General features: G+C 44.3%; 1 protein-coding gene across 2 annotated transcripts; it reads right to left on the reverse strand.

The window, feature by feature from the left end:
- Nucleotides 1-1,203: 1,203 nt before the first annotated feature.
- On the reverse strand, nt 1,204-25,021 carry LOC100488475 (SLAM family member 9). 2 transcript variants are annotated; one of them, XM_031894898.1, is made up of 4 exons: nt 24,881-25,021; nt 5,818-6,129; nt 4,270-4,542; nt 1,204-1,814 (listed from the first exon to the last, which is right to left on the reverse strand). In XM_031894898.1, the coding sequence occupies exons 2-4, from the start codon at nt 6,074-6,076 to the stop codon at nt 1,696-1,698; spliced, it is 651 nt and encodes a 216-aa protein (XP_031750758.1). In that variant the 5' UTR covers nt 6,077-6,129; nt 24,881-25,021; the 3' UTR covers nt 1,204-1,695. The 2 variants fall into 2 exon arrangements, with proteins under 2 accessions (XP_031750758.1, XP_004917390.1); XM_004917333.3 differs by having other exon boundaries at nt 4,270-4,566.

Here is a 25,021-nt window from a genome sequence, read left to right on the forward strand (position 1 = left end):
TCTATCTATCTATCTGTCTATTTATCTGATCTATCTATCTATCTATCTATCTATCTATCTATCTATCTATCTATCTATCTCTATCTATCTATCATCTATCTAATCTATCATCTGCCTGTCTATTTATCTAAGCTATCATCTATCTATTTAACTATCATATTATCTATCTATCTATCTATCTATCTCTATTATCTCTATCCCACATATGAGAGGCTGCATAGAGTGGCCTTTTGTAGAGCATTACAAGCAGCAGGACTGGCATATTTTCCCCAATGCATGAATTCTGTTTTGAAAATACAGAGGTTCTGTGACGTTTATTGCAGCAGTGAGATAGTGCTGATTGTTTCCGTAACATTTCTCCCGTTTTGGGCAGAAAGTAATACTTTTCAAGAGGCAACAGAACAGAGCCACCATGCAGGATTTCTAGTGGCAGCAATGGCAGATATTGGTAACAGTAGGGCAAGATGGCATCAGGAGGACAATATGGGCAGAGCAGAGCAAGACACTGGTGGCCATATTCCTACTGCACCCATGGCAAGCCTCCCCCACCCACCCAAGATGTAGTGAAGAGTGGCGACTGGGTGAATTTGGAATAATGAGACCCCCATGCAAAAATGCTGGAACACTGGTACCTACGGTCCCTCTTAGGGTGCCCCCAAGGTTACCCCCTGCTTTTATTTAAGTACAACTCCCAGCACCTACTGAGGGAATTATACTAGAACAATAACTGAAGGTCCAAGGGCTGGACAATGGCATTATGTGGAACTGTTCTGATTTGCCATGTATAGGCCTGTGCTAGGCACAGTGGCAGATTTACATAGGGCTTCTATTGAACCTCCCCAGTTACTTGCCAAGTTTATCTGGCGAAATACCAACTATTTGTGGTTCTTAAAGTGATACTGACACTAAAAAACTTCTTTTAAAAATATTAATGTACATACAAAGTTCCCTATATGTTAATCATTTCTCACTGATAGGGCTGCTTTTGTAAGTAATTGTAACTTGAAATCCCTAAACCTGACTGTTTTGCCAACCTGACTGTCCCTTCTCAGCCTGTCAGTTACAGCTTCTAATGCTAACGGCCCCCTGCTGCACCAATATGGCCGCCCCCTCATAGGGGAACATGGGGGATCAGATAGGGAATGTAAAGGCATCAGGCAAATACTTTTATGGCAAAATAATAAAGAGCCTGCAAAGACAGTGTTATGATAGATGTAAAAAGGTTCAATTTATAGTGTATATTTGGCTTTAAATCCATATAAAAAGTCAGGAGCTTCCTGATTTTTCCACTTTTGATGTGTTTTACTGTTTGCTTTTTTCTCAATTTCTGCTGCTCTCTTCTTTTCTCCTCTGCTTGTTGTGTTGGTTCTATACTTCTCTCCTTCCTTAAAACCAACTTCTTCCTTTCTCAGTCCATCTGGCGTTCCTTCCCCTGCTTCCTTCGCCTGGATATACAGTAATCCACAAAAGCTAAAGGCGGAACACAACACTCAGTTTTCTCTTTGTTCTGTAGATCATTGAACCTACAGTATGTGCCACACTCCCTGCCAAGAGGTGGTCTCCTCTATACTGTGTATTGTTCATGCTTCATATACTGTAAGCTGCTTATAAAACCATATATTAAGTATTTGCAAACATTTCATGGTGTTTTTAAAGTTCCATCTATATGTTGCATTTGTACGCCAGACACCACCCTTATAGGCACTTCAGGACTAAAATCAGTGTGAGTGCCAACACCACATAGCTGAAAATAATGCATATGGTTCCTTGGAGTTTTGCAGATTCAGGTCTCTTCAGGTTGCAGTGAATGGAACCTGTAATAAAAGAAACACAGGCAAAATATTACTGAATGCTATGAACATATAAAACTGAGGAGGAACAGACCTCAGCAGCCCTTGTGGCCAAGCCAGTCTCATTCACCTTCTTCATCTTCAACAGATGAACTTTGAAATTTTCTTTGAAACTGCTCCTCATACATACCAAAACAGTTAGGTATAGTATGGTCTGGATGATTTAACCCTTTTAGTGCCACAGGACGTAGAATCTCTGTCCTGTGTATAAAAGTACCTAAGTGCCACAGAACGTAGATTCTACTTCCTGCTGCACTTCCGGGTTTGGGAGCGGAGGAACAGCTTTTCAAGCTGCTCCTTCTCTCCCCGGTCGTTCCCCAGCCCCTAGACAATGAGCAGAGGCGGGGAACGAGTGGCCCCTGGGGCAATCGTAGGAAAAGTCAGGCACGCTGTTTGTACGTGCCTGACATTTCCTGCTCCCTCCGCACACTCATGGATCAGATTGGGTTCCTGGGTCCTTCCTCCCACCTCCAGAGGATCTGTGTGACTGCTCGTCCCAGGTAGGTGTTAAAAATCACACACACACATAATACACTAATACACACTTATACTCACACATGCATTCACAGCACTTACAGCACTCACGCTTACTTGCACACACACATGCACAAAAAACACATTTTGCAAAGTGTACACACACATTTACACAATTATGCAATTTTGTGTTTTTTTTTTAATCACATTGTTTTTTTTCTTGCCTGAAAAAAATATTTTATTGCCATTGCGGATATCGTATTCACTAACCGCACTGCGCAATACCTTTTGTGTATTATTTTGGTGTTTTTATTACATTTTCTGTGATTTTGGTGCATTTTAGTCATTTTATTGCATTTTCAGTTATGCATAGTTGTTGTTCGCTTGACTTTGTCTGTAAAACTAATTTGCCCAAGTCAAAATACTCTGGCTCCTTTGTAGCCATGCCCCGTTGTCTAATGTGGCACTATATTAATACAAAGGGTAGAATCCATCCTTTTAGTGTCTATCTAATTCCAAATTTAGCTCCCCTTAGGTATTTCTTTATGTGGAGCGCTACCCTCACTGGCTTACCAATTGAATCAATTACTATTCTTTAGTAGAGATGAGACCGTGAGTCTTATGCCTGATGACGTCATAAACGTCAGACAGAGGCTGTACACGAGGCATGGATATCGTTTCAACACTGCTATATAAGGCTTTTCATGTGAGGGTTACAACCATTTGATCCTTGCTCCTGAGGAAGTGTACTGCCAAGTACACGAAACGCGTTGGGCTTTTTAAGATCCTGAGTTATATTGCAAATTGTAAGTTTTATTCTTTTATTATTGGTCTTATAATAAATAATATTGCACCAGTTGCTGTTCTTCCTTTTTTGTGCCTCACTGAGGATGCAGCCACATTCTGCAATAAGATTCATGAGATTCATTCTGCGCGTGGATACAGTTGCAAGTTACATCAAGTATGCAACATTTGTTCATCTAGCTACATGCTACAATTGAATACATTATATCTGTTTGCCTCAACAACACTGCCATCTGGTAAGCAGTTAACAGTATTGCACTTTGGTATGAGTGTTAATTAAATGAGCACATATAGTTTTGATTGGTGATAAGGGTTTTTTTTTATTGCACATACGTTGTTGCACTACTGTATATATTTTTCATTTATTTATATATGCGCTCCGGCTATATACATCATTGGATTCGTTTTGGACCCAGCCAAAGGGGTTGACCGGAAGCGGAGCTGCAGAAAAGATACGTTACACACACTGTTTTGATACATGATTTACACAAGATTGGAGATTATATCACATCTAGAGCGCTGAGGACGACTGGTATTGTATATACCCCACTCCAATGCCAAATGGCCTCTGAGGCATGGCACCAAGGTCAAGCAGTCTCTAAGGAAAGCACCAAGGCGAAGCAGTCTCTAAGGAAGGCTCCAAGGCCAAACAACCTCTAAGGAAGGCACCAAGGCCAAATGGCCTCTAAGGCATGGCACCAAGGCCAAGCAGTCTCAAAGGAAGGCTCCAAAGCCAAATAGCCTCTAAGGAAGGCACCAAGGCCAAATGGCCTCTAAGGCATGGCACCAAGGCCAAGCAGTCTCTAAGGAAGGCTCCAAGGCCAAACAACCTCTAAGGAAGGCACCAAGGCCAAATGGCCTCTAAGGCATGGCACCAAGGCCAAGCAGTCTCTAAGGAAGGCACCAAGGCCAAGCAGTCTCTAAGGAAGGCTCCAAGGCCAAACAACCTCTAAGGAAGGCTCCAAGGCCAAATGGCCTCTAAGGCATGGCACCAAGGCCAAGCAGTCTCAAAGGAAGGCTCCAAAGCCAAATAGCCTCTAAGGAAGGCTCCAAGGCCTATCAGTCTACAAGGAATGTGCCAGTCTTAGTACTGTGAATATAGAACCCAACATAACAACTCTACAGTATATTGGATACTCACTGTCTGCCATTAGAGTACAGATGTCCTTTATGTTAATGGAGGTGTTTTTTTGATCGTCTGGGTTATACACAGTGCAGATATACTCCTCATCCAATGACCCAAATGATTGGCTCTGCAGTGACACCTGGATGAAGGGTCCATGTCTATAGAGCTGGTACCCAGTTTCATTCCTCCCTTTTTGCCAAAGGTACCGTTCCACTGAGGCTTTCCCTGGGACACAACAACGAAGGGTGAAATTGCACCAACAAGCTGAATTCCTCACCACGTTCTTCTCTATATGCGGGGCAGAAACAGGCTCTGTAAGCAAAGGTATATTTTATAATTACATATAAATAAATAAATACATTTTGGGGCTAACCTACAAACATAGGTGCTAAATTCGACAAGTGAGGTTGCCAGTAGCAACCACTCAGCAACTAGGTTTAAACAATCTACAAAAAGGTATAAAAATGGAAAGGAAAGGCCTGACTGGCTGGCTACCAGCAACTGCAATGTATCACCATTTCACCATTGTTCATTAATTATCCTTATATGCATCAGCTAATACATGTATTTCAAAACCACATAGAACGAGTCATTAAATAAAACAAAAGAACGGATTATTTAAATGTTCCTGGTTAAAGAAGTAGTGTGGCTCAATGAACTCTCTCTCTAGTGTTCTAGCTTGCACTAATGTGGCTAATCTATTGGCAATAAATTGCCTTTGTAGCTTTGTAGCTTTCCTTCTCCATTAAGCAACTGTTATAGGGTTGGCCTAGGACTCATCTGTACCAACTAGAATGTTAGCACTAAACCAACCTGCTGCCAGCCATAGCCAGCTCAGCACACAGTAAAACAACAATTACAATAGAAACAACTAGAGAAAGCACTAATTACAACATATAAATTACTCTAAAAGGGAATCCCATCTTCCTTAAGGTGGCCATACACATAGCAATTTTGATCTTTCGTGCAACCATTGGAAAGATCATTCCCACCCTCCACAGACGTTCAGGGCTGAATCATCAGATATGGAGGTAGAAGCAATAGAAATTCTACCTCCTTCTGCTGATTCAGCCATAAACGTAGATTTTTCTTGGGTGCCTTCAATGGCGCCCAATAAAAATCTTATAACCCAGCCAATTGATGAGTTGACCAATATCCTCAGCCTTTTGCAATATCGGTGGCATCTTCGAGCAGCCATACACGTACTTGGTGTCGTACGATATTATCGGTGTGGGTATGGCCGGCTTTAGGCAGTTAATGGGTTGGATGCTTGAGTATGACTCTGCTGTCACACATTAGCCCTACTGTCTACCTGGAATCAGACAGTTGCTGGGGAAACCAGGCCTGCCCAACCAATATCTGACTGAAAATCAGCCACATATCAACTGGGCAGGTCCTATTGGGACATTACTGCTGTCCTCTTCGGACAGGTAGAGGCCCAGAAATCCCCATTTGGTGGCCTTGCCAAACAACTGGATCTGTCTATCTTTAAGCCTATTGCTGCTTTAGATTCAAACAGTCGCAGTACAACACATCGGGCAACATTGGGAATCTCATACTTACCATATACAGTAAGTTCATGGTATTTCACATCTTTTTTCACTTTGCATTGTAACGTATAGAAGAGAATGTACAGGCCGCTATCTGTCTGTGACAGGTTCCTGATAGTAACCTGGGTTTCACCATTGCAGTCGACGCGGTTGTGAAACTGAGGGCTGATCCCATTGAAAATCTTCTTTCTGCAAAATCCAATTTCCTGATATTTTTCTTGACTTTTCCACCTGATGGTGGTGTCTTCCGGGGCACATCCAGCCGGCTCCATAGTGAATGTAACGGAGTCATTTACAAGCTTGCTTAGGGGTCGGATGAGGAGCCCTGGAGAGGAGATAGTTATGTTTAAGACTGCTTGGCACAATGACATGTTTATGGTGATAGAATATTAAATGAATTATAGGCAAATTCTAAGCTGGAATCTGTATATATTTGTGTTCCGGTGGTGTATATCAGTGTCCTCAGCATACTTATGACTCAACTAAAAGGTGTGGTGCTTATCTAAAGTGAGTCACACCATCGTCATAAAACAAATTATTCACACAAGTGCTATAATGTAGATAACACATTCCATAAAGCCGTGATTCTCAGTCAGTGGGGATGAGCTCCCTCAGGGGGGAATAAAACATAAAAAAAAAATAAACATAAAAATAAGTGAGGGGGCGCATAACTAAAGCCATTTGGGTCTAATATTTATAAATTGCGCTAGTTATGGATTTGTGCCCCCAAAACTGGAAAAGCTACTGCCTTAAAGGAGAAGTAAATCCTATTTGAAACTATGGCAGAAAAAAAAAAAACTGGGCTATTAACTTGAAGCCTATAGTTACAAAATGCAAGAAACCCATTTTATTTTAAAATTATTTTGGTTTTATTTTTATCATTTAAATTGGTTCCTTATAAGAATTACCATATGTGGAATATGTTGACGCTTTCTAAATATGTGATTATAATATTACACATAATATGCTCACAACCCCAACATGTGTGTGCCAACGAGCACGTATAGCTGAGCTACAGACGGGGGGAGGGATGCATTGTGGGTGGTGACGTAATGGTGACAGAGACCCAAGTGAAAGCAGCAAAGCTAGGGGCAAATCCAGAAACCCGTTATCCAGAAATCTCCAAATTATGGAAAGGCCATCGCCCATAGACCCCATTATAAGCAAATAATTCTAATTTTTAAAAATGATTTCCTTTTTCTGTGTAATAATAAAACAGTACCTGTACTTGATCCCAACTAAGATATAATTACCCCTTATTGGGGGCAGAACAGTCCTATTGGGTTTATTTAATGGTTAAATGATTCTCTTTTCTCTGTAATAATAAAACAGTACCTGTACTTGATCCCAACTAATATATAATTACCCCTTATTGGGGCAGAACAGCCCTATTGGGTTTATTTAATGGTTAAATGATTCCCTTTTCTCTGTAATAATAAAACAGTACCTGTACTTGATCCCAACTAAGATATAATTACCACTTATTGGGGGCAGAACAGCCCTATTGGGTTTATTTAATGGTTAAATGATTCCCTTTTCTCTGTAATAATAAAACAGTACCTGTACTTGATCCCAACTAAGATATAATTACCCCTTATTGGGGGCAGAACAGCCCTATTGGGTTTATTTCATGGCTAAATGATCCCTTTTCTCTGTAATAATAAAACAGTACCTGTACTTGATCCCAACTAAGATATAATTACCCCTTATTGGGGGCAGAACAGCCCTATTGGGTTTATTTCATGGTTAAATGATTCCCTTGTCTCTGTAATAATAAAACAGTACCTGTAATTGATCCCAACTAAGATATAATTACCCCTTATTGGGGGCAGAACAGCCCTATTGGGTTTATTTCATGGTTAAATGATTCCCTTTTCTCTGTAATAATAAAACAGTACCTGTACTTGATCCCAACTAAGATATAATTACCCCTTATTGGGGGCAGAACAGCCCTATTGGGTTTATTTAATGGTTAAATGATTCCCTTTTCTCTGTAATAATAAAACAGTACCTGTACTTGATCCCAACTAAGATATAATTACCCCTTATTGGAGGCAGAACAGCCCTATTGGGTTTATTTAATGTTTAAATGATTCCCTTTTCTCTGTAATAATAAAACAGTACCTGTACTTGATCCCAAAAAAGATATCATAAATCCTTATTGGAGGAAAAACAATCCTATTGGGTTTAATTACGGTTGAAATACTTTTTTTGTAGACTTAAGGTAGGAGATCCGAATATCCGGAAAACCCCAGGTCCCGAGCATTCTGGATAATGGGTCCCATACCTGCACTAAGTCCCCTAGGGAATAATAATAAGGAATCAGTGAGCGACTAATGTTTTTCACTTCAAGTACCAGTTGAATGTCCACCTTTTAGTCAGGGCCCCCCCGAAGATCAAACCTTTGGTCAGGGGAACCCTTAGGTCATGAAATAAGTACAGATATAGGAAAATATGTGTGTATTAGTCATTCAGTCATAGGTCCTAGAATATCTAGAGCAGCAGTATTCAGCACAAAACTCACCCTAACTGACCTTAAAGCAGGGCATTCAAATATATCCTGGAGAGCAACTGTCCGTTCTTCTAAGTATCCATCAGTCTGAGCACCCCTGCAACTGATCCAAGCCCCACTGGGGACCACTAATTTATTGAAAGTAAAGTATATAAAAGCTATGGAGAAGATTAGGCACTGAAGAAAATGCAGCTGATTTTGCTATTTTTGTGTAATAATTTGTCATCTGTAAGAAGGTGAATTAAGAATTTATTTTAATGTAAATAGGCTAGACTTATTGGTTGGGCCATCTAGTAGCCATACTAAGGTTGGCCTGTAGGGGGAAGGTCCCTTGCAGGAGCCTATAAGAGGTAATACTTCAGCCTGACACTTCTTCTTTTGGCTAGACAGAGGGTGATAAGTAGCTTGCCCTAGGAGTGAGAGGGAGACAGGACAGCTAGTAAGGTCGGCCTGAGTCCCCACAAAGAGTCAGTATTTGGGGTAGAGCCCCAGGGCGATTGTATTTCAGACAGGAAGCGTGAGTGTGTAGGATTAGAGTAGCGGCCTGGTAGGTTTACTCCAGTCAGTCTGACTCTGTGTTGTGAGTAATGATGTAGCGAACTGTTCGCCGGCGAACTAATTCGCGCGAACATCGGGTGTTTGCGTTCGCGCAAATTCGCGGACTTTTGTCGATGTTCGCCACTTTGGGTTCGCCGCTTTTTTTTGGCGCCGCGTTTTTTCGCCTTGGTTTTTCCGCCGTGTTTTTTCGCTTCGTTTTATCGCCTATGCATATACATAGGAATAGCTTGCGTTTTTTTTTTGGTGTTATTTTTTGGCGTTTTTTTTTGGCGTTTTTTTTACAAAGTATTTTTCAGAGAAGTTTTTGCCCTTGATCCCCCTCCTGCATGCCCCTGTCCAGGTCGTGGCACCCTTTAAACAACTTTAAAATCGGTTTTCTGGCCAGAAATGGCTTTTCTAGGTTTTAAAGTTCGCCTTCCCATTGAAGTCTATGGGGTTTGCAAAGTTCGCGAATATTCGCGAGTTTTGGCGAAAGTCCGCGAACGGGTTCGCAAACATTTTCGGCGATGTTCGCTACATCTCTAGTTGTGAGAAATCTTCAATGAAGTCATATTTGGCTTAACGTACAATGTCGTGGCCATAACTACAGTTTGCAGCAAAGGCCTGAACTGATCCCAGGAAGATAGGGTGACAGCACACATTCCCCTTTGTTACCCTTTAATAAATGAAAGTAAATAGCTTTATTATGACCTGGTGCCCAGTACTGTTAAAGAGATCATTTTATCCTTTTTCGGCAGTAATTTGATTATGAATGGGGCCAGATGTCAAACTGGCATTGAAAGACAAGGAAGTGATAAGATAAAAGAGTTCTATAGAGCCAGGCAGGCAGTTTTACCTCAGGGATAATTTGCTTCACAGGGTTAGGGCTCTGGCACACGGGGAGATTAGTCGCCCGAGACACAGGAGATTTGTTGTGGGTGACAGAGCCCTTATAACTTGATATTCCCTGCTGCTGCCAGAGACAAAAAAAAATTATTTATTTACATATAATAGCAGCCCCAGGGTTAAAGTTTTACATGGAATAAACACAGACATGGGTACAGTTTATATAAATGAAAAAAGTGCTAATAATAAAACATATAAGTGCTTGATATTGAACAGGGTCCGACTGGGGTTTTACAGATCATGCAGAATTAATCCCTCAGAATCACCCAATCTTATATTAGGCATATGGCTAAACTAAGGAAATTTAGTAAGACAAAGATAAACACTCCACAGCAGTTTAAAAAGATATGATTTGATGAAAACTAGGTTCAGTTTTGGCAGAAAAATGCCCAGTATGAAACATGAATAAATATAATAAAAATGGATTGAAACAAGGTGAAATAAAAAAAAAAGAGCCTTACAGATTGAATTACAGAAAGCCACCATCAATGTTATCCACTAAAAGAGTTAATAGTAACAGGGTGTGCAGTAAGTGGCGCAGGTAGGAGAGGTACTCGGGCGCAGGTAGGAGAGGTACTCGGGCGCAGGTAGGAGAGGTACTCGGGCGCAGGTAAAGCTGTTCTTTCCATTGTGTGGTATGATAAAAGAAAACAAAACCACACTGGCTGTGAGTATTTGTGCTATTGCCAATGTGCACCGGTAGGAGGAGTACTTGGGCGCAGGTAGGAGAGGTACTTGGGCGCAGGTAGGAGAGGTACTTGGGCGCAGGTAGGAGAGGTACTTGGGCGCAGGTAGGAGTGGTACTTGCCCAACATGCTTCTCACTTCTGTCTGGGGACTTAGTAAGTGACTCCTCTTTGTGTCATATGAGCTGCCTTCAGTGTTAGTCCAACCTGCCAGGGGTGCTATAGAGCTTGTTACAAGATATACAGTTATATATACAAGTGGTGTGAAAAACTATTTGCCCCCTTCCTGATTTCTTATTCTTTTGCATGTTTGTCACACAAAATGTTTCTGATCATCAAACACATTTAACTATTAGTCAAAGATAACACAAGTAAACACAAAATGCAGTTTTTAAATGAGGGTTTTTATTATTTAGGGAGAAAAAAAATCCAAACCTACATGGCCCTGTGTGAAAAAGTAATTGCCCCCTGAACCTAATAACTGGTTGGGCCACCCTTAGCAGCAATAACTGCAATCAAGCGTTTGCGATAACTTGCAACGAGTCTTTTACAGCGCTCTGGAGGAATTTTGGCCCACTCATCTTTGCAGAATTGTTGTAATTCAGATTTATTTAAGGGTTTTCTAGCATGAATCGCCTTTTTAAGGTCATGCCACAACATCTCAATAGGATTCAGGTCAGGACTTTGACTAGGCCACTCCAAAGTCTTCATTTTGTTTTTCTTCAGCCATTCAGAGGTGGATTTGCTGGTGTGTTTTGGGTCATTGTCCTGCTGCAGCACCCAAGATCGCTTCAGCTTGAGTTGACGAACAGATGGCCGGACATTCTCCTTCAGGATTTTTTGGTAGACAGTAGAATTCATGGTTCCAGCTATCACAGCAAGCCTTCCAGGTCCTGTAGCAGCAAAACAACCCCAGACCATCACACTACTGCCACCATATTTTACTGTTGGTATGATGTTCTTTTTCTGAAATGCTGTGTTACTTTTACGCCAGATGTAACGGGACACGCACCTTCCAAAAAGTTCAACTTTTGTCTCGTCGGTCCACAAGATATTTTCCCAAAAGTCTTGGCAATCATTGAGATGTTTTTTAGCAAAATTGAGACGAGCCTTAATGTTCTTTTTGCTTAAAAGTGGTTTGCGCCTTGGAAATCTGCCATGCAGGCCGTTTTTGCCCAGTCTCTTTCTTATGGTGGAGTCGTGAACACTGACCTTAATTGAGGCAAGTGAGGCCTGCAGTTCTTTAGATGTTGTCCTGGGGTCTTTTGGGGTCTCTCGGATGAGTTGTCTCTGCGCTCTTGGGGTAATTTTGGTCGACCGGCCACTCCTGGGAAGGTTCACCACTGTTCCATGTTTTTGCCATTTGTGGATAATGGCTCTCACTGTGGTTCGCTGGAGTCCCAAAGCTTTAGAAATGGCTTTATAACCTTTACCAGACTGATAGATCTCAATTACTTTTGTTCTCATTTGTTCCTGAATATCTTTGGATCTTGGCATGATGTCTAGCTTTTGAGGTGCTTTTGGGCTACTTCTCTGTGTCAGGTAGCTCCTATTTAAGTGATTTCTTGATTGAAACAGGTGTGGCAGTAATCAGGCCTGGGGGTGACTACAGAAATTGATATTGAAATTGAAAACTGAAATTGATAAACCACAGTTAAGTTATTTTTAACAAGGGGGGCAATCACTTTTTCACACAGGGCCATGTAGATTTGGAGTTTTTTTTCTCCCTTAATAACGTAAACCTTCATTTAAAAACTGCATTTTGTGTTCAATTATGTTATCTTTGACTAATAGTTAACATTTAAGTGTGACAAACATGCAAAAGAATAAGAAATCAGGAAGGGGGCAAATAGTTTTCACACCACTGTATATATAGTTATAAACATTTAAGGTGTGGTATAATGGGTCTCATAATCTTATGGCTGTGTTTCTTACTCATATTTTATAAAAAAAAAACAAATTCCAACCATATTCTGTTTAGTTATATTCTATTAGTTATTATATCTTTGTTTTTTGCTTGTTGAAGAATGGTAGGCAATTATCCAATAAAAAATGGAAAGGCTGCATTTTATTGTCAGTGCAAACACTATAGATAATTTTCCTGCCATACATAATCTTTGTATTTACTGGAAGGTGTGCCTATATATGTGTGGGATAAAGTACAGAGTCACCTTTGTTCTCTTACTGGCACAGGATCAAACATATTTTATGAAATAATTACTCCATCCATTGAACAGAATTACATTTCACTAGGGCTAAGTCAAAGAATATGTTTCAGCCACATTTTGTCTAAAGTAGATATGGATATCCCCTAGGTCTTTATCTAGTGAGGATTTGCCTAACCTAGTCCCATAAGTATAAGTGGCTACATATTCTTAAATTCTAGGTGCATAACCTTTTGATTCATCAGTATTGATTTTTATCTGCCCCTTACAGAGCTGGGCCGAGTAGTATTCCCCCCCAAGGCAAAGCTACTTAGCCCAGTGTTCTGACCCCCAATCTATTAAATACTGTCATATATACATTACATAGTGTAGGGGTTTACCAAAAACGGGCCCTTAGGACAGGAACCCCTAGGACAGGCCACAGGGTGGTGCTGGGAAACAGGGACACTGGGATGACTGGGTTGTCAATAGTTAATAGGGTGTACACCTGTAGTTCGGGTTATGGCCACAGGGTGGTGCATAGGCCCATATAAGGGATAGCAGCCATGTGCTGGGAGTTCAAGGCAGACATCTTGGGCACTGCTCCAGGCAGGAGTACCCCAGGTACAGCTTAGTTAGAAGTTCTGGTAATAGATTGCTCTAGGAGTAATATGTAGTACAACATAGGTTAGAATGGGCAGACATCGCCCCTCCAGGAGTGGTAGCGAGGTTAAGACCTCCCAGCATTACATCTGCTGGAGTGCAGGGACACAAGTGGCTAGGTAGGTGGACAAGGTCCCCATTAGTCCAGGAGGCCGGATCTGAGGGTGCCTTATGTGAGTACCGGTGTGGGTCCCTGGGGTGTAACGTCCTAGCGGAGTACCGGGGGAACTCTATGAGAGAGTGTCTCTGCCGTGAGTACCTGGGAGAGCACCCAGAGGGGAGCATATGTCGGGAGTACCGTAGGGTATGCCAACAGGAAAAGGTTCTCAATGAGAAGTAAGGAGTATATGCTCTGCACTGTGTATGATTGATATGCCGCTCCTGGAGAGGTTTCTGCCTAATAAACCATTTCATCTGCTTTACTCATACCACCGTGTTGTGAGATCTATCCAGCCCAGAGGACCACTACCAGCTGGTAAGGAATAACCCCAGGGTGGGGTACATCTGCCAGGAGTACGTGGGTCCCAAGAGGGGCATAACAAGCTATTAAGTTCCCAGGGGGTGGATTATAGTTCCACAACACCATCCCTGGGTGGAGGCACGCCAATTAAGGGAGAATCCCTTGTAAACCCCCATAGTAAGCGGGGGCTCAGGACTCCTGTAGCGCCAAGTATAGTGCTCCAGCAGGTAGTGCCACACAACCATTTAATAAGTGGGCTACATTTGGAGGCACTGCTGAGATCGTTTTGAGAAGTGTTTACCAGACAGGGCCCTAAAGGAACTGTGGCCTAGAGTGTCTGTGCACCCTTCTCCCAACTGGGCTAGATTTGGGCCACCCTGATCCGCACCCCCTGGGGGGGATTTGGCGCGAAAGAGGAGCAGGGCAGCTCCTGGCCAATTGGATTGCAGGATAGTGGGCGCCAAGAGAGCCGGGGAAGACACGTGAGATTGAGGCATGCCTGAGGGTGACGCGTACCTGATTTTGCATATTGACCGCCCCGTGAGGTTGACCGGCCAATAAGAGGTACCAGAAAGTGTGCCAAGGGCTGAGGAAGTGACGTGGCCAGTTAACGTCACAGCGGCCATCTTGGGAAATTCCGAGTTCGCATTCAGCAAGAGTCAAGTGAGTGAGCTCCTCTGCGATATTACAGCAAATATGTCTGCCAAGTCCGGAACCGAGCAGGGCAGTGTACTGTCGCTGCATGAGAGACCGGCGGATGGCATCGCTTACGGCGCAGGGTACCGCTACATGTGGGCCGGAAATTTTGGGCGCACTGTACTGCGCCACACTGCACAGCTGTAACTGAGTTTAAAGGGAAGTAGCACCTACAGTTTTGGTGTACCACTCAGGAGGGACTTGTGTTCTCCCAAGAAGGGACTGTTGGGGGATGGGAGAAGGATACCCACACCACAGCCAACCGGCTGGTTGGGAAGCAAGGACTGCTCCTGTTTGACTCCCGGAGGGGAGCTTTTTGTGTTGGCCATGGAGGATGCCAGGCCCAAAGTTGACCCAGGAGGGTCCATCAGTCTAAAGAGGACTGATCAAAGTACCCACCCGTTGGTGGAAGGTATCCAAGGGTGCTGATCACCTTGGGATATGGACTCCCTCAAAGAGAGGTGGAGATATGATTGATTGAAAATGTTTATGTGTTTACTATTTACTCGCAGGAAACCCATTGTACCCTGGCAGTCTCCTGGAGGAACTGTGAAGCGTGATGTGAAAACAACATGGTAAATGTTTTGTATTTAGTAGAATGTGTGTCAGCCAGGAGGTGACAATTTTCTTGTAGGGGGAGAATGTAGGGGTTTACCAAAAACGGGCCCTTAGGACAGGAACCCCTAGGACAGGCCACAGGGTGGTGCTGGGAAACAGGGACACTGGGATGACTGGGTTGTCAATAGTTAATAGGGTGTACACCTGTAGTTCGGGTTATGGCCACAGGGTGGTGCATAGGCCCATATAAGGGATAGCAGCCATGTGCTGGGAGTTCAAGGCAGACATCTTGGGCACTGCTCCAGGCAGGAGTACCCCAGGTACAGCTTAGTTAGAAGTTCTGGTAATAGATTGCTCTAGGAGTAATATGTAGTACAACATAGGTTAGAATGGGCAGACATGACCCCTCCAGGAGTGGTAGTGAGGTTATGACCTCCCAGCGTTACATCTGCTGGAGTGCAGGGCCACAAGTGGCTAGGGAAGGTGTACCAAGGCACCACTAGTCCAGGATCTCGGATTTGAGGATGCTTCATGTGAGTACCGGTGTGGGTCCTTGTGGAAATGCTTCTAGCGTGAGTACCGGGGAGGGCTCCAAGAGGGGGTGCCTCTGCCGAGAGTACCGGGAAGGTTTCCTAGATGGGAGCATGTGGCGGGAGTACCGTGAAGTAGTCCAACAGAAAATGAGTATCAATGAGTAGTGAGGAGATATGCCCTGCACTGTGTACCAATAATATGTTTGCCACTCCTGGAGAGGACCCTGCCTAATAAACCGTGCATCTAGTTCAACTACAACTATTGTGTCTGTGTACCTGAGCATCTGCCAAGCCCAGAGGACCACTACCACGTTTGGTAAGAAACAACCCCAGGGAGGGGTACATCTGCCAGGGGTACGTGGGTCCCAAAGAGGGGCATAGAAACCTGTTAAGTTCCCAGGGGGAGGATATAGTTCCACAACACCATCCCTGGGTGGAGGCACGCCATTGCTGGGAAACGCCTGTCCCCCAAAGTAAGCGGGGGCTCAGGGCTCCTGTAGCGCCAAGTATAGACCAAGTAAGCAAGTAGTACCACAGCATCTGCACAGGTGGGCTACAATAGTTACATAGGGTTGAAAAAAGACCATCAAGTTCAACCCTTCCAAGTAAACCCAGCACCCACAACCTATACTTACCAATCTATACACTCACATACATAAACTATATATACACCCACTAATACTAACTGTAGATATTAGTATCACAATAGCCTTGGATATTCTGCTTGTTCAAAAACTCATCCAGGCCCCTCTTATAGGCATTAACAGAATCTGCCATTACCCCATCACTATGAAGGGCATTCCCCAACCCCCTCACTGCCCTCACCGTGAGGAACCCCCTACCCAACATCCCCCGGCAGGGCATTCCCCAACCTCACTGCCCTCACCGTAAGGAACCCCCTACCCAACATCCCCCGGCAGGGCTTTCCCCAACCCCCTCACTGCCCTCACCGTGAGGAACCCCCTACCCAACATCCCCCGGCAGGGCATTCCCCAACCTCACTGCCCTCACCGTGAGGAACCCCCTACCCAACATCCCCCGGCAGGGCATTCCCCAACCCCCTCACTGCCCTCACCATGAGGAACCCCCTACCCAACATCCCCCGGCAGGGCATTCCTAACCCCCTAACTGCCCTCACCGTGAGGAACCCCCTACACTGCTTCAAATGGAAGCTCCGTTCCTCTAATCTAAAGGGGGGGCCTCTGGTGCGCTCATTGTTATTATGGGAAAAAGAACCCCCCCCATCTGCCTATAATCCCCTCCAATGTACTTGTACCGAGTAATCATGTCCCCTCGCAAGCGCCTCTTTTCCAGAGAAAACAACCCCAACCCTGACAGTCTAACCTCATAGTTTAACCCTTCCATCCCCTTTACCAGTTTAGTTGCAGTCTCTGCACTCTCTCCAGCTCATTTACCCCCACTCTGTGTACCGTATATACTCGAGTATAAGCCGATCCGAGTATAAGCCGAGGTACCTAATATTACCTAAGAAAACTGGAAAAACTTACTGACGCGAGTATAAGCCGAGGGTGGGAAATGCAAACGCTACTGCTAAGTTTCAATAATCAAATAAATAACAGATAAATAAATAGATAACTTTAGGGAAAGAAAAATGCTACAGCGGCAGACATAAGCAAGTTTGGGAACGCTAAGGAAGCTGCCATACTAATTATCAAGTACTTGGACCCCAGTGTACAAGTCCCACCACACTACTACAATAGCTTTTTGCTCCCATTTAACTTTTTAGCTAAGTCAGAAGCTTTAAGTAGCACCGAAAATGTAACACGCGCCCCCCCCCCCTTGGACGGCGGTCCATTTTGGGGTGCTACCCCAACTGCAGCATATAGCAGTCTTCTTGAGCGCCCCCATATCAAACACAGCTGAACACTGCCCCCCTAAAGAGACACTCAGTGAAGCACAAAGAAGTTAAATCCAGGGCATTCTCTCTCCCTTGTTCCATAGATCAGGCCTGAGCATCACAACTGCTGCCTTACCAACCCTATAAAACGTTATTGTCAGGCAATGCCTACTCTGCAGCCCTCCAGTTGTTTTACTGCAATCCCCACTATCGGGGGCTTCTGGGAGCTGTAGTCCAACTCCAACTGGGCAAACCCTGTTGCTGTATCACACTGCTACCTCCCTACTCACTTCTCTATCTCCAGGGCCGCCACCTTGCGCTTCTCATTGCGTCATTAAGGACACGCACGATGTTGGGGGTGAGGGGGGACAGGTCCCGTTCCGCGTTCATCTTCTCCGCACACTGATTTCCTGTCACTATCTGCGCCAGGTTTGTGCCAATCCACAGCGGTCTGTCAATGAGCGGTCTGTGTAACCCGCCCGCTGTCACATGACTCGCAGGCAGTACTGCATCACGGGAGTTGTAGTTTTATGCAGGAAAGTCGGGGTGTAGGATGTGTGCAAGCGCGGATCAGATCGAGAGTCGGCAGAAGTGGAAGGAGGTAGGTTGGAGGAGGTGTACTCGAGTATAAGCCGAGGTTGACTTTTTGAGCACATTTTTTGTGCTCAAAAACTCGGCTTATACTCGAGTATATACGGTAATCTATCCTTCAGCCAGTTCTCTATCCAATTACAAATATTATTATGTTCCTCAATTTTATCATTAACCTTCTGTGAGGTACTGAATCAAACGCTTTAGCAAATGCCAAGTAGATGACATCAACTGCCATTTCAGCGATGAGGTTCCTGCTCACCTCCTCCTCAATTAAATTAGTCTGGCAAGATCTGTTACGCATAAAACCATGCTGGCACAAACTAATAGTATTGTGAACTGCAATGTATTCAAGTACCCTATCCCTTATTACCCCTTCCAGAAGCTTTCCTACTACTGATGTCAGACTAACAGGCCTATAGTTTTCAGGCTGAGAACGAGATCCCTTTTTAAATAATGGCACCACATTAGCAATCCGCCAGTCTATGTGAAGAGGCTTGGCAATCACAGCGCTCAGCTCATTTAATACCCTGGGATGAATCCCATCCGGCCCTGGACCTTTGTTTACCTTTACATGTTCAAGTCTCTTTTGAATTTCCTCCCGAGTGACCCATGCGCCAGTAGCTAAATTACTAGAACTGGGTATATTACAAGGGAAGCCTTCATTATCTGGCTCCTCAGATGTATAGACAGATGAAAAATAAAAGTTCAAAATTTCTGCTTTTTTCCTGTTCATTAACCAACGTACCCCCCCATGATAATAAGTTTCCCACCCCTTCATTTTTTTTACTATTCACATAATTAAAAAATAATTTTGGATGCTTTTTACTCCAAGCTGCAATATCCCTTTCCATCTCTATTTTAGCTTGCCTGATTCGGCAGCTTATCGACCCATGTAGGGGCAACAACGACTGGCCTGCCTGACGGATATCTGGCCTGAAATCGGCAAGATATCGATCGGGCAGGTTAAAAAATTCAGTTGGATCGGGCACCACATCGGCGCGTTGATGCAGTCTCAGAACTGTCTGCGCCCATTACAGGGCCAAACAACCGAATTAGCCTAAATTCCCCCGATATGGCCCACCCGTAGGTGGGGAATATCCGCTCGCTTGGCTACCTCGCCTGGCGAGCGGATCTTTACGTGTATGGCCACCTTTATACTGGCAAAGTCTGCAGGTCTAAAATTGAGTGTTTTAGTTACTCCCTTATAGAGCTGTCTCTGCAGCATTATCTCAAAGGAGACCATGTTGTGATCACTGTTCCCCAAATGCTCACCCACACAAATGTTAGAGATGAGTTCATTATTATTAGATATTACCAGGTCCAAAATAGCGTCATTCCTAGTGGGTTCTTGAACCGCCTGAAATAAAAAGTTGCCATTTCGCATATTTACAAACCTACTAGCCTTTTCTGACTTAGCCACCCCATTACTCCAGTCAATGTCCGGATAATTAAAGTCCCCCATAATAACAACTTGACCCAGTTGTGAAGCCTCCTCCATTTGCAACAATAGCTGGGCCTCATCCCCCTCATCTATACGGGGGGGTTTATAGCATACACCAATGATCATTTGTTTTGTAACCTTCAGCCCTACTGACATTTCTACCCAAAGGGATTCAACATTCTCATTGGTAATGTCTTTATTACATGGCTTTAAATCTGACTTTACGTAAAGACAAACCCCTCCACCATTTTTAATCTCTCTGTCCTTCCTAAAAAGTGTATAACCTATTAAATTCGCAGCCCAGTCGCATTTATCATCCCACCAGGTCTCAGTGATACCAATTAAATCATAATTTTCAATACATGCAATAGCTTGCAGCTCCCCTAATTTACCCGACAAGCTACGCGCATTAGCCAGCATGCAGCGGAGATTATTACTTCTCCCTCTGATGTTTACATTAGCTAAGGGAGAATTAGAGCTAAGGCAATTATGAGACTGCTTTCCTTGTAACAATGGAAGCTCCTTATCTGATAAACTATATGCCCCCCTCACTCCTCCCCCACAACCCTTTACTGGTCCCACTGCCCCATCTACACTACCTTTCCCATAAAACTCTAGCTCCCCCACCCCTCCATTGTCTAGTTTAAACACTCCTCCAGCCTCTTAACCATTCTCTCCCCTAGCACAGCAGACCCCCCTTCATTGAGGTGCAATCCGTCAGGGCTGTATAGATTATACCCCAAAGAAAAGTCAGCCCAGTGCTCTAGGAACCCAAACCCTTCCTTCCTACACCAAGACTTTAGCCACGCATTTAGCTTCCTAAGCTCCCGCTGTCTCCCTAAACTAGCACGCGGCACCGGCAAAACTTCAGAAATCCTTAATTAATTCCTTAATCTTAGAGCCTAGATCCCTGAACTCACTCTTTAAGGTCCTCCACCTACCATTCATTATGTCATTAGTACCGATATGGACCAAGACAGCCGGGTCATGCCCAGCCCCTCCCAATAATGTGTCAACTCGATCAACCACATGCCGAACCCTGGCACCAGGAAGACAACAAACTGTTCGGTTGAAGTGATTGGCTCGACAGATTATCCTGTCACCGCTCTAATCTTATGCCATACCCTACCCAGTTCACAAGCCACTTTACACCTCTCCTGCTGCTGGAATCTGCTTGTCCAGAACCCCTCACTTTGAACAATTTAATTCCATTTGACAAAAGAGCTCAGCAGCAATGCAATGGGAGTCAATGAGGGGAACATTACAGCATGAATGCACATCTAAATGTATCAGTATTTTTTTTACCATTGTTCCATAATGCTATTGATATATATAATGATATGTATTGATAGTAATAAATCTTTAGCAAAAATAGAGGATGCCTCAATGCCACTTTTTAAATTCAATAGGTAAAATCTGATTGGCTGTTCATAGCTCCACCCACTTTTGGGCATCCAACAATCATCATAGTTTCATTCAGGCTGACCCCATGACTATGTTATTCAAGTTTGGGGAGTGCATCTTCAAAGCTGTAAGTGTGGCAGCAGTTTCAATTTCCCCATAAAAGTCAATGGGTGAAATTTGATTGGCTGTTGTTGGCTCCTCCCACTTTGGATTGTCCAATAAATGTCGCTGTTTCATTTGGGGTGACCGCATGATTATGTTACTCAAGTTTGGGGGGTGTAGCCTCAAAGCTGTAAGATTGGCAGCAGTTTGAAAATCTTCCCTGTCAAAGTCAAAGGGAAAATTGGGGGGTTCGGAGCGGCGCCACAAAAAGACGGGGGGCGGGATCGCTTAGAAAAGCACAAGCAACCTGCTCCGCTATAGGGCGAAGAAGTGTGGGGAGTTTGGGTGTTGTACCCCTAAAACTGTAGGAGGAGTAGCATTTAGAAAATGGGGGGCGCTAAGAAGAAGAAGAAAAAGCGGAAGAATCAGCTGAAGGGGAAGAACAGTCTGTGGGTTTCAGCCCAACATAATAAGAAGAAGAATCAGAAAAAGAAGTGTAACCCTATTTTGGCTACGGTTGTACTTTTAACACGCAATCACCTGCGTGTGGCGCTACAGGAGCCCTGAGCCCCCGCTTATTATGGGGGACAGGTGTAATATAAATGAATGGCGTGCCTCCACCCAGGGTAGGTATAGGTAGAACTATATGTATCCTCCCTGGGAAAACTCTATGAGGTCCTCCTTGGACCCGGACTCCCAGCAACTCCCGGTACCTTGCCCCTCCCTTGGGGTAGCTGCTTACCAGGCAGTTGAGGATCCTCAGTATATGAACCACCAAGACACTGGTTAAAATGGTGAACCAGATGAACTTGTTTATTGATGCAGGCAGAACACTTCAGAGGATGTCACACAGACGGCTCAAGTCACACACTCTCTCTTTGGGCTACCCCCGGTACTCCCGCCGGATGCTTCCACCTAGAAACTCACCCCGGTCCACGCGAAGGGCCCCTTCACTGGGAACACTCCCAGGTGCTGACTTGGCTCCTCTTACTACACACTACAGGCCCTTAACTCCAGCCATGAATGCTGGGGGGTCTTAACCCCTCTCTCTCCTGTTGGGGCTATCACTGCCCGTTCTCTCTAGCCTGCCTGTCACTCCTAGAGTGACCTGTTACAGTACCTCCTGTACTAGAACACAAGCCTGTTATACGCTTCTTTACAAGAAGCAGTCCCAGGACGAAGACCTGCTGAAACTGGGAGTCATTCCCTTTTATACTTTTAGCACAGCGACATCTAGTGGTGGCTGTTAACTTGCAGGGAAACTCCCTTTTCACACATAAACACCCAGGACCACCTTTAGGTGTCCAAATCTCATAAGGCCACCCTCATGGTGCCTGTCTAAAGGGGAACTAATCCTGGAGGGGCCCAATTCTTTGGGGTCCCTACAGAAGCTAAAGTCGAAGAACAGTCTGTGGATTTCAAACCAACATAATTAAAAGACTGTGTCATATTTACCCAGGTGGGGGGGGGGGTAGGAAGAGGCCGGTAGAGTATAAGCAAAGCTTTGTGTTGAAGCTGCTCCTGTACAGGGAGGAGACACATGTTGGTGAGTAAAGAGCACAGATCTCAGCCCCACAGTGTAACTGTCTCACTGCAACATGTTCTGTCTCTTTATTCATCTCTCTCTCTCATTCCTGTTCCCGGCAGCTTCCCCAGGTAAGTTACTTAGTTTGTATCATTAGACTTGCATGTTGTTAGGTCATTTTACTCAAGGGGTTAGCGCTGTTGTACAGTACTCTAGTTACTCAGAAAAGCAACAGATTACCATTCATAATTGGGAGGAATAAGATACTGATGACTTGTTTTTCACCTTTAAATTAACTTTTAGTAGGATGTACAGAGAGCTACTCTGAGACAGTTTGCAGTTGGTCTTCATTTTTTATTATTTGCAGGTTTTGAGTTATTTAGCGTTTTGTTCAGCAGCTCTTCAGTTTGGAATTTCAGCAGCAAACTGGTTGCTAGGGTCCAATTTAACCTAGCAACCAGGCAGTGGTTTGAAAGTGAGACAAGAATATAAATAGAGGAGAACCTAAATAGAAAGATAGGAAATAAAAAGTAACAATAATAATACAATTATAGCCTCAGAGAGCACTTCTTTTCCCCAGTTGGGTTGCTTGGTGTTACTTTTTATAGTAATGCAAACAATAGAAAACATCACAAAAGTCAAAGAATACTGTCTGAATTACCTTATTTGACACTGCCCATAAATATATCGCGCCACTCACTGTGTCCCATAATGTCCACATGCTGCTTAATCCTGTCGTTCAGGGTGGGGGGGCTCCGGGGTGCTCCTCATGGCCGCGCTGCTCCCTATGTGCAGCAGCGCGATGCGCGGTGCCACGGTCATCCAGGGGGGGTCCAGGGAGGGGGGGGCTCCTGGGTGCTACTCATGGCTGCGCCGGTCATGGGCAGTGGCGCGATGCGCATATTGTTGCGCGTGTACTTGCTGCTTACGGCCAGCCGTATTACCTGTAGTATGCGCGCAAGTACCGTATATACCCGAGTATAAGCCGATGCTTACTTTTTAAGCCCATTTTTAGGGCTGAAAAACTCGGCTTATACTCGAGTATATACGGTATGTAGAACAATAAAGCAGGATTCGCTTGTAGCACAGATCAGGTATATACTCACAGGCACAATATGTAGCAACATAAGAACAATGGGTTACCCCCGGCTTTTGGGAATCTCCTCCCAAGTGGAACCCATGCAATTCCTCTATCCAGCCCTAAGTCTATACACTTGGTCCCTACATCTGGGAAATAGGTTACCTGGGAGAACTAAACCCTTAAAATGAATATAGCTAAAAATGCCATATAGGTGTGTCTGTCTGTATTTACTGCCAAAAAGCAGCGCTGCAAAACTGCACCAACTAAGCCAACTTTATGGGCAGTAAACCTCAAAATGTGTGTTTTTTTTATCATGTGTACAGTGATTTTTTTTTAAGGCAATTTGTATTTGTTACTTATACAGGAATGTTGTATTTATCAGTCTTAAAATATCTTCCTATCCTGCAGAAGTCCAGTTTGGGGACCTAAATTCTCCCAGTTAGTCTAGCAACTAGACATTAGTTTGAATGACTTTAAAGGAGAAGGAAAGGTAAAAACTCAGTAAGCTTTATCAGAAAGGTCTATGTAAATACAGCCATAAGCACTTACAGAAACGCTGCTCTGAGTTCCCTGTCAAAAGATTAGTTGTGTCTGTTTTCCTGTGCCAGAGACACACAACTCTCTCCTCTCTCCTGCTCCCCCCTCCCTCAAGAATGCTAAGAACTCCCTCCCCCCCCTTAGGAATGTGGATCTGAGCCAATCAGCAGGAAGCTGACTCATAGTCTTACTAACTGTGCATGTACACTGGTCTGGGTGTTGGTGCAGGAGCAATGCATTATGGGAACTTTCTTTACCCTGCTCAGCGTTATTTCTTCCTGTTTGGCTTCTGATCGTCTGAACGGGAGAAATATGGGGAGACTTAAGGGCACTATTGAGAGAACTGAAGGTATGCCTGCAGCTTGAGATTAACTCTTTATTAGCCTTTCCTTCTCCTTTAAAGCAACATACACCTTATTTTTTTCAAGTTTAAGATAATTACATATGCAGGGTCAAACTGCGGGGTGCACAGCCACTCCTGCACCCCCCAAGGGCCCCCATCACAGCCCACACAGGGGCCACCAGCCTGACCCCCCCCCCCCCGAGTGTGCGTAACATAAACTTACTTTCAGAGTGTCAGGAAAGGGAGAGCAGAGAACAGAGGCCCAGGGCAGCGCCACCAGGGAACGGGTTGGGCTGGTGGGGCCCACTGAGTTTTTTTCCCAGTGCCCCACCAGCCCAGTTCAACCCTGTTAAAAAAGTACAGTTTTAGCATACCCTTTTATCCAGCTTCTTTAAAAGCCCCAAACATAATTTCCAGCACTATTAGAGTTGCCACCTGGTCAGTATTTTCTGGCCTTACCAGTGTTATTAACAGGGAAAAGTTGGAAGTAATCCTACCCAGTCTCAGTTTCCTTCACTTCCAGTCCTCATTGAGTCCAGAGCAGCCGGCGGGGCACCCTAATTGTTGGTGGATAATAGCAAGACAGTATGTTCCTCCCAGCTGTAACACAACAGCAACTGTTTCCAACCAAGAGTAAA

The sequence above is a fragment of the Xenopus tropicalis genome, unplaced genomic scaffold, assembly GCF_000004195.4.
Source record: "Xenopus tropicalis strain Nigerian unplaced genomic scaffold, UCB_Xtro_10.0 Sca12, whole genome shotgun sequence".
Classification (NCBI taxonomy): domain Eukaryota; kingdom Metazoa; phylum Chordata; class Amphibia; order Anura; family Pipidae; genus Xenopus; species Xenopus tropicalis.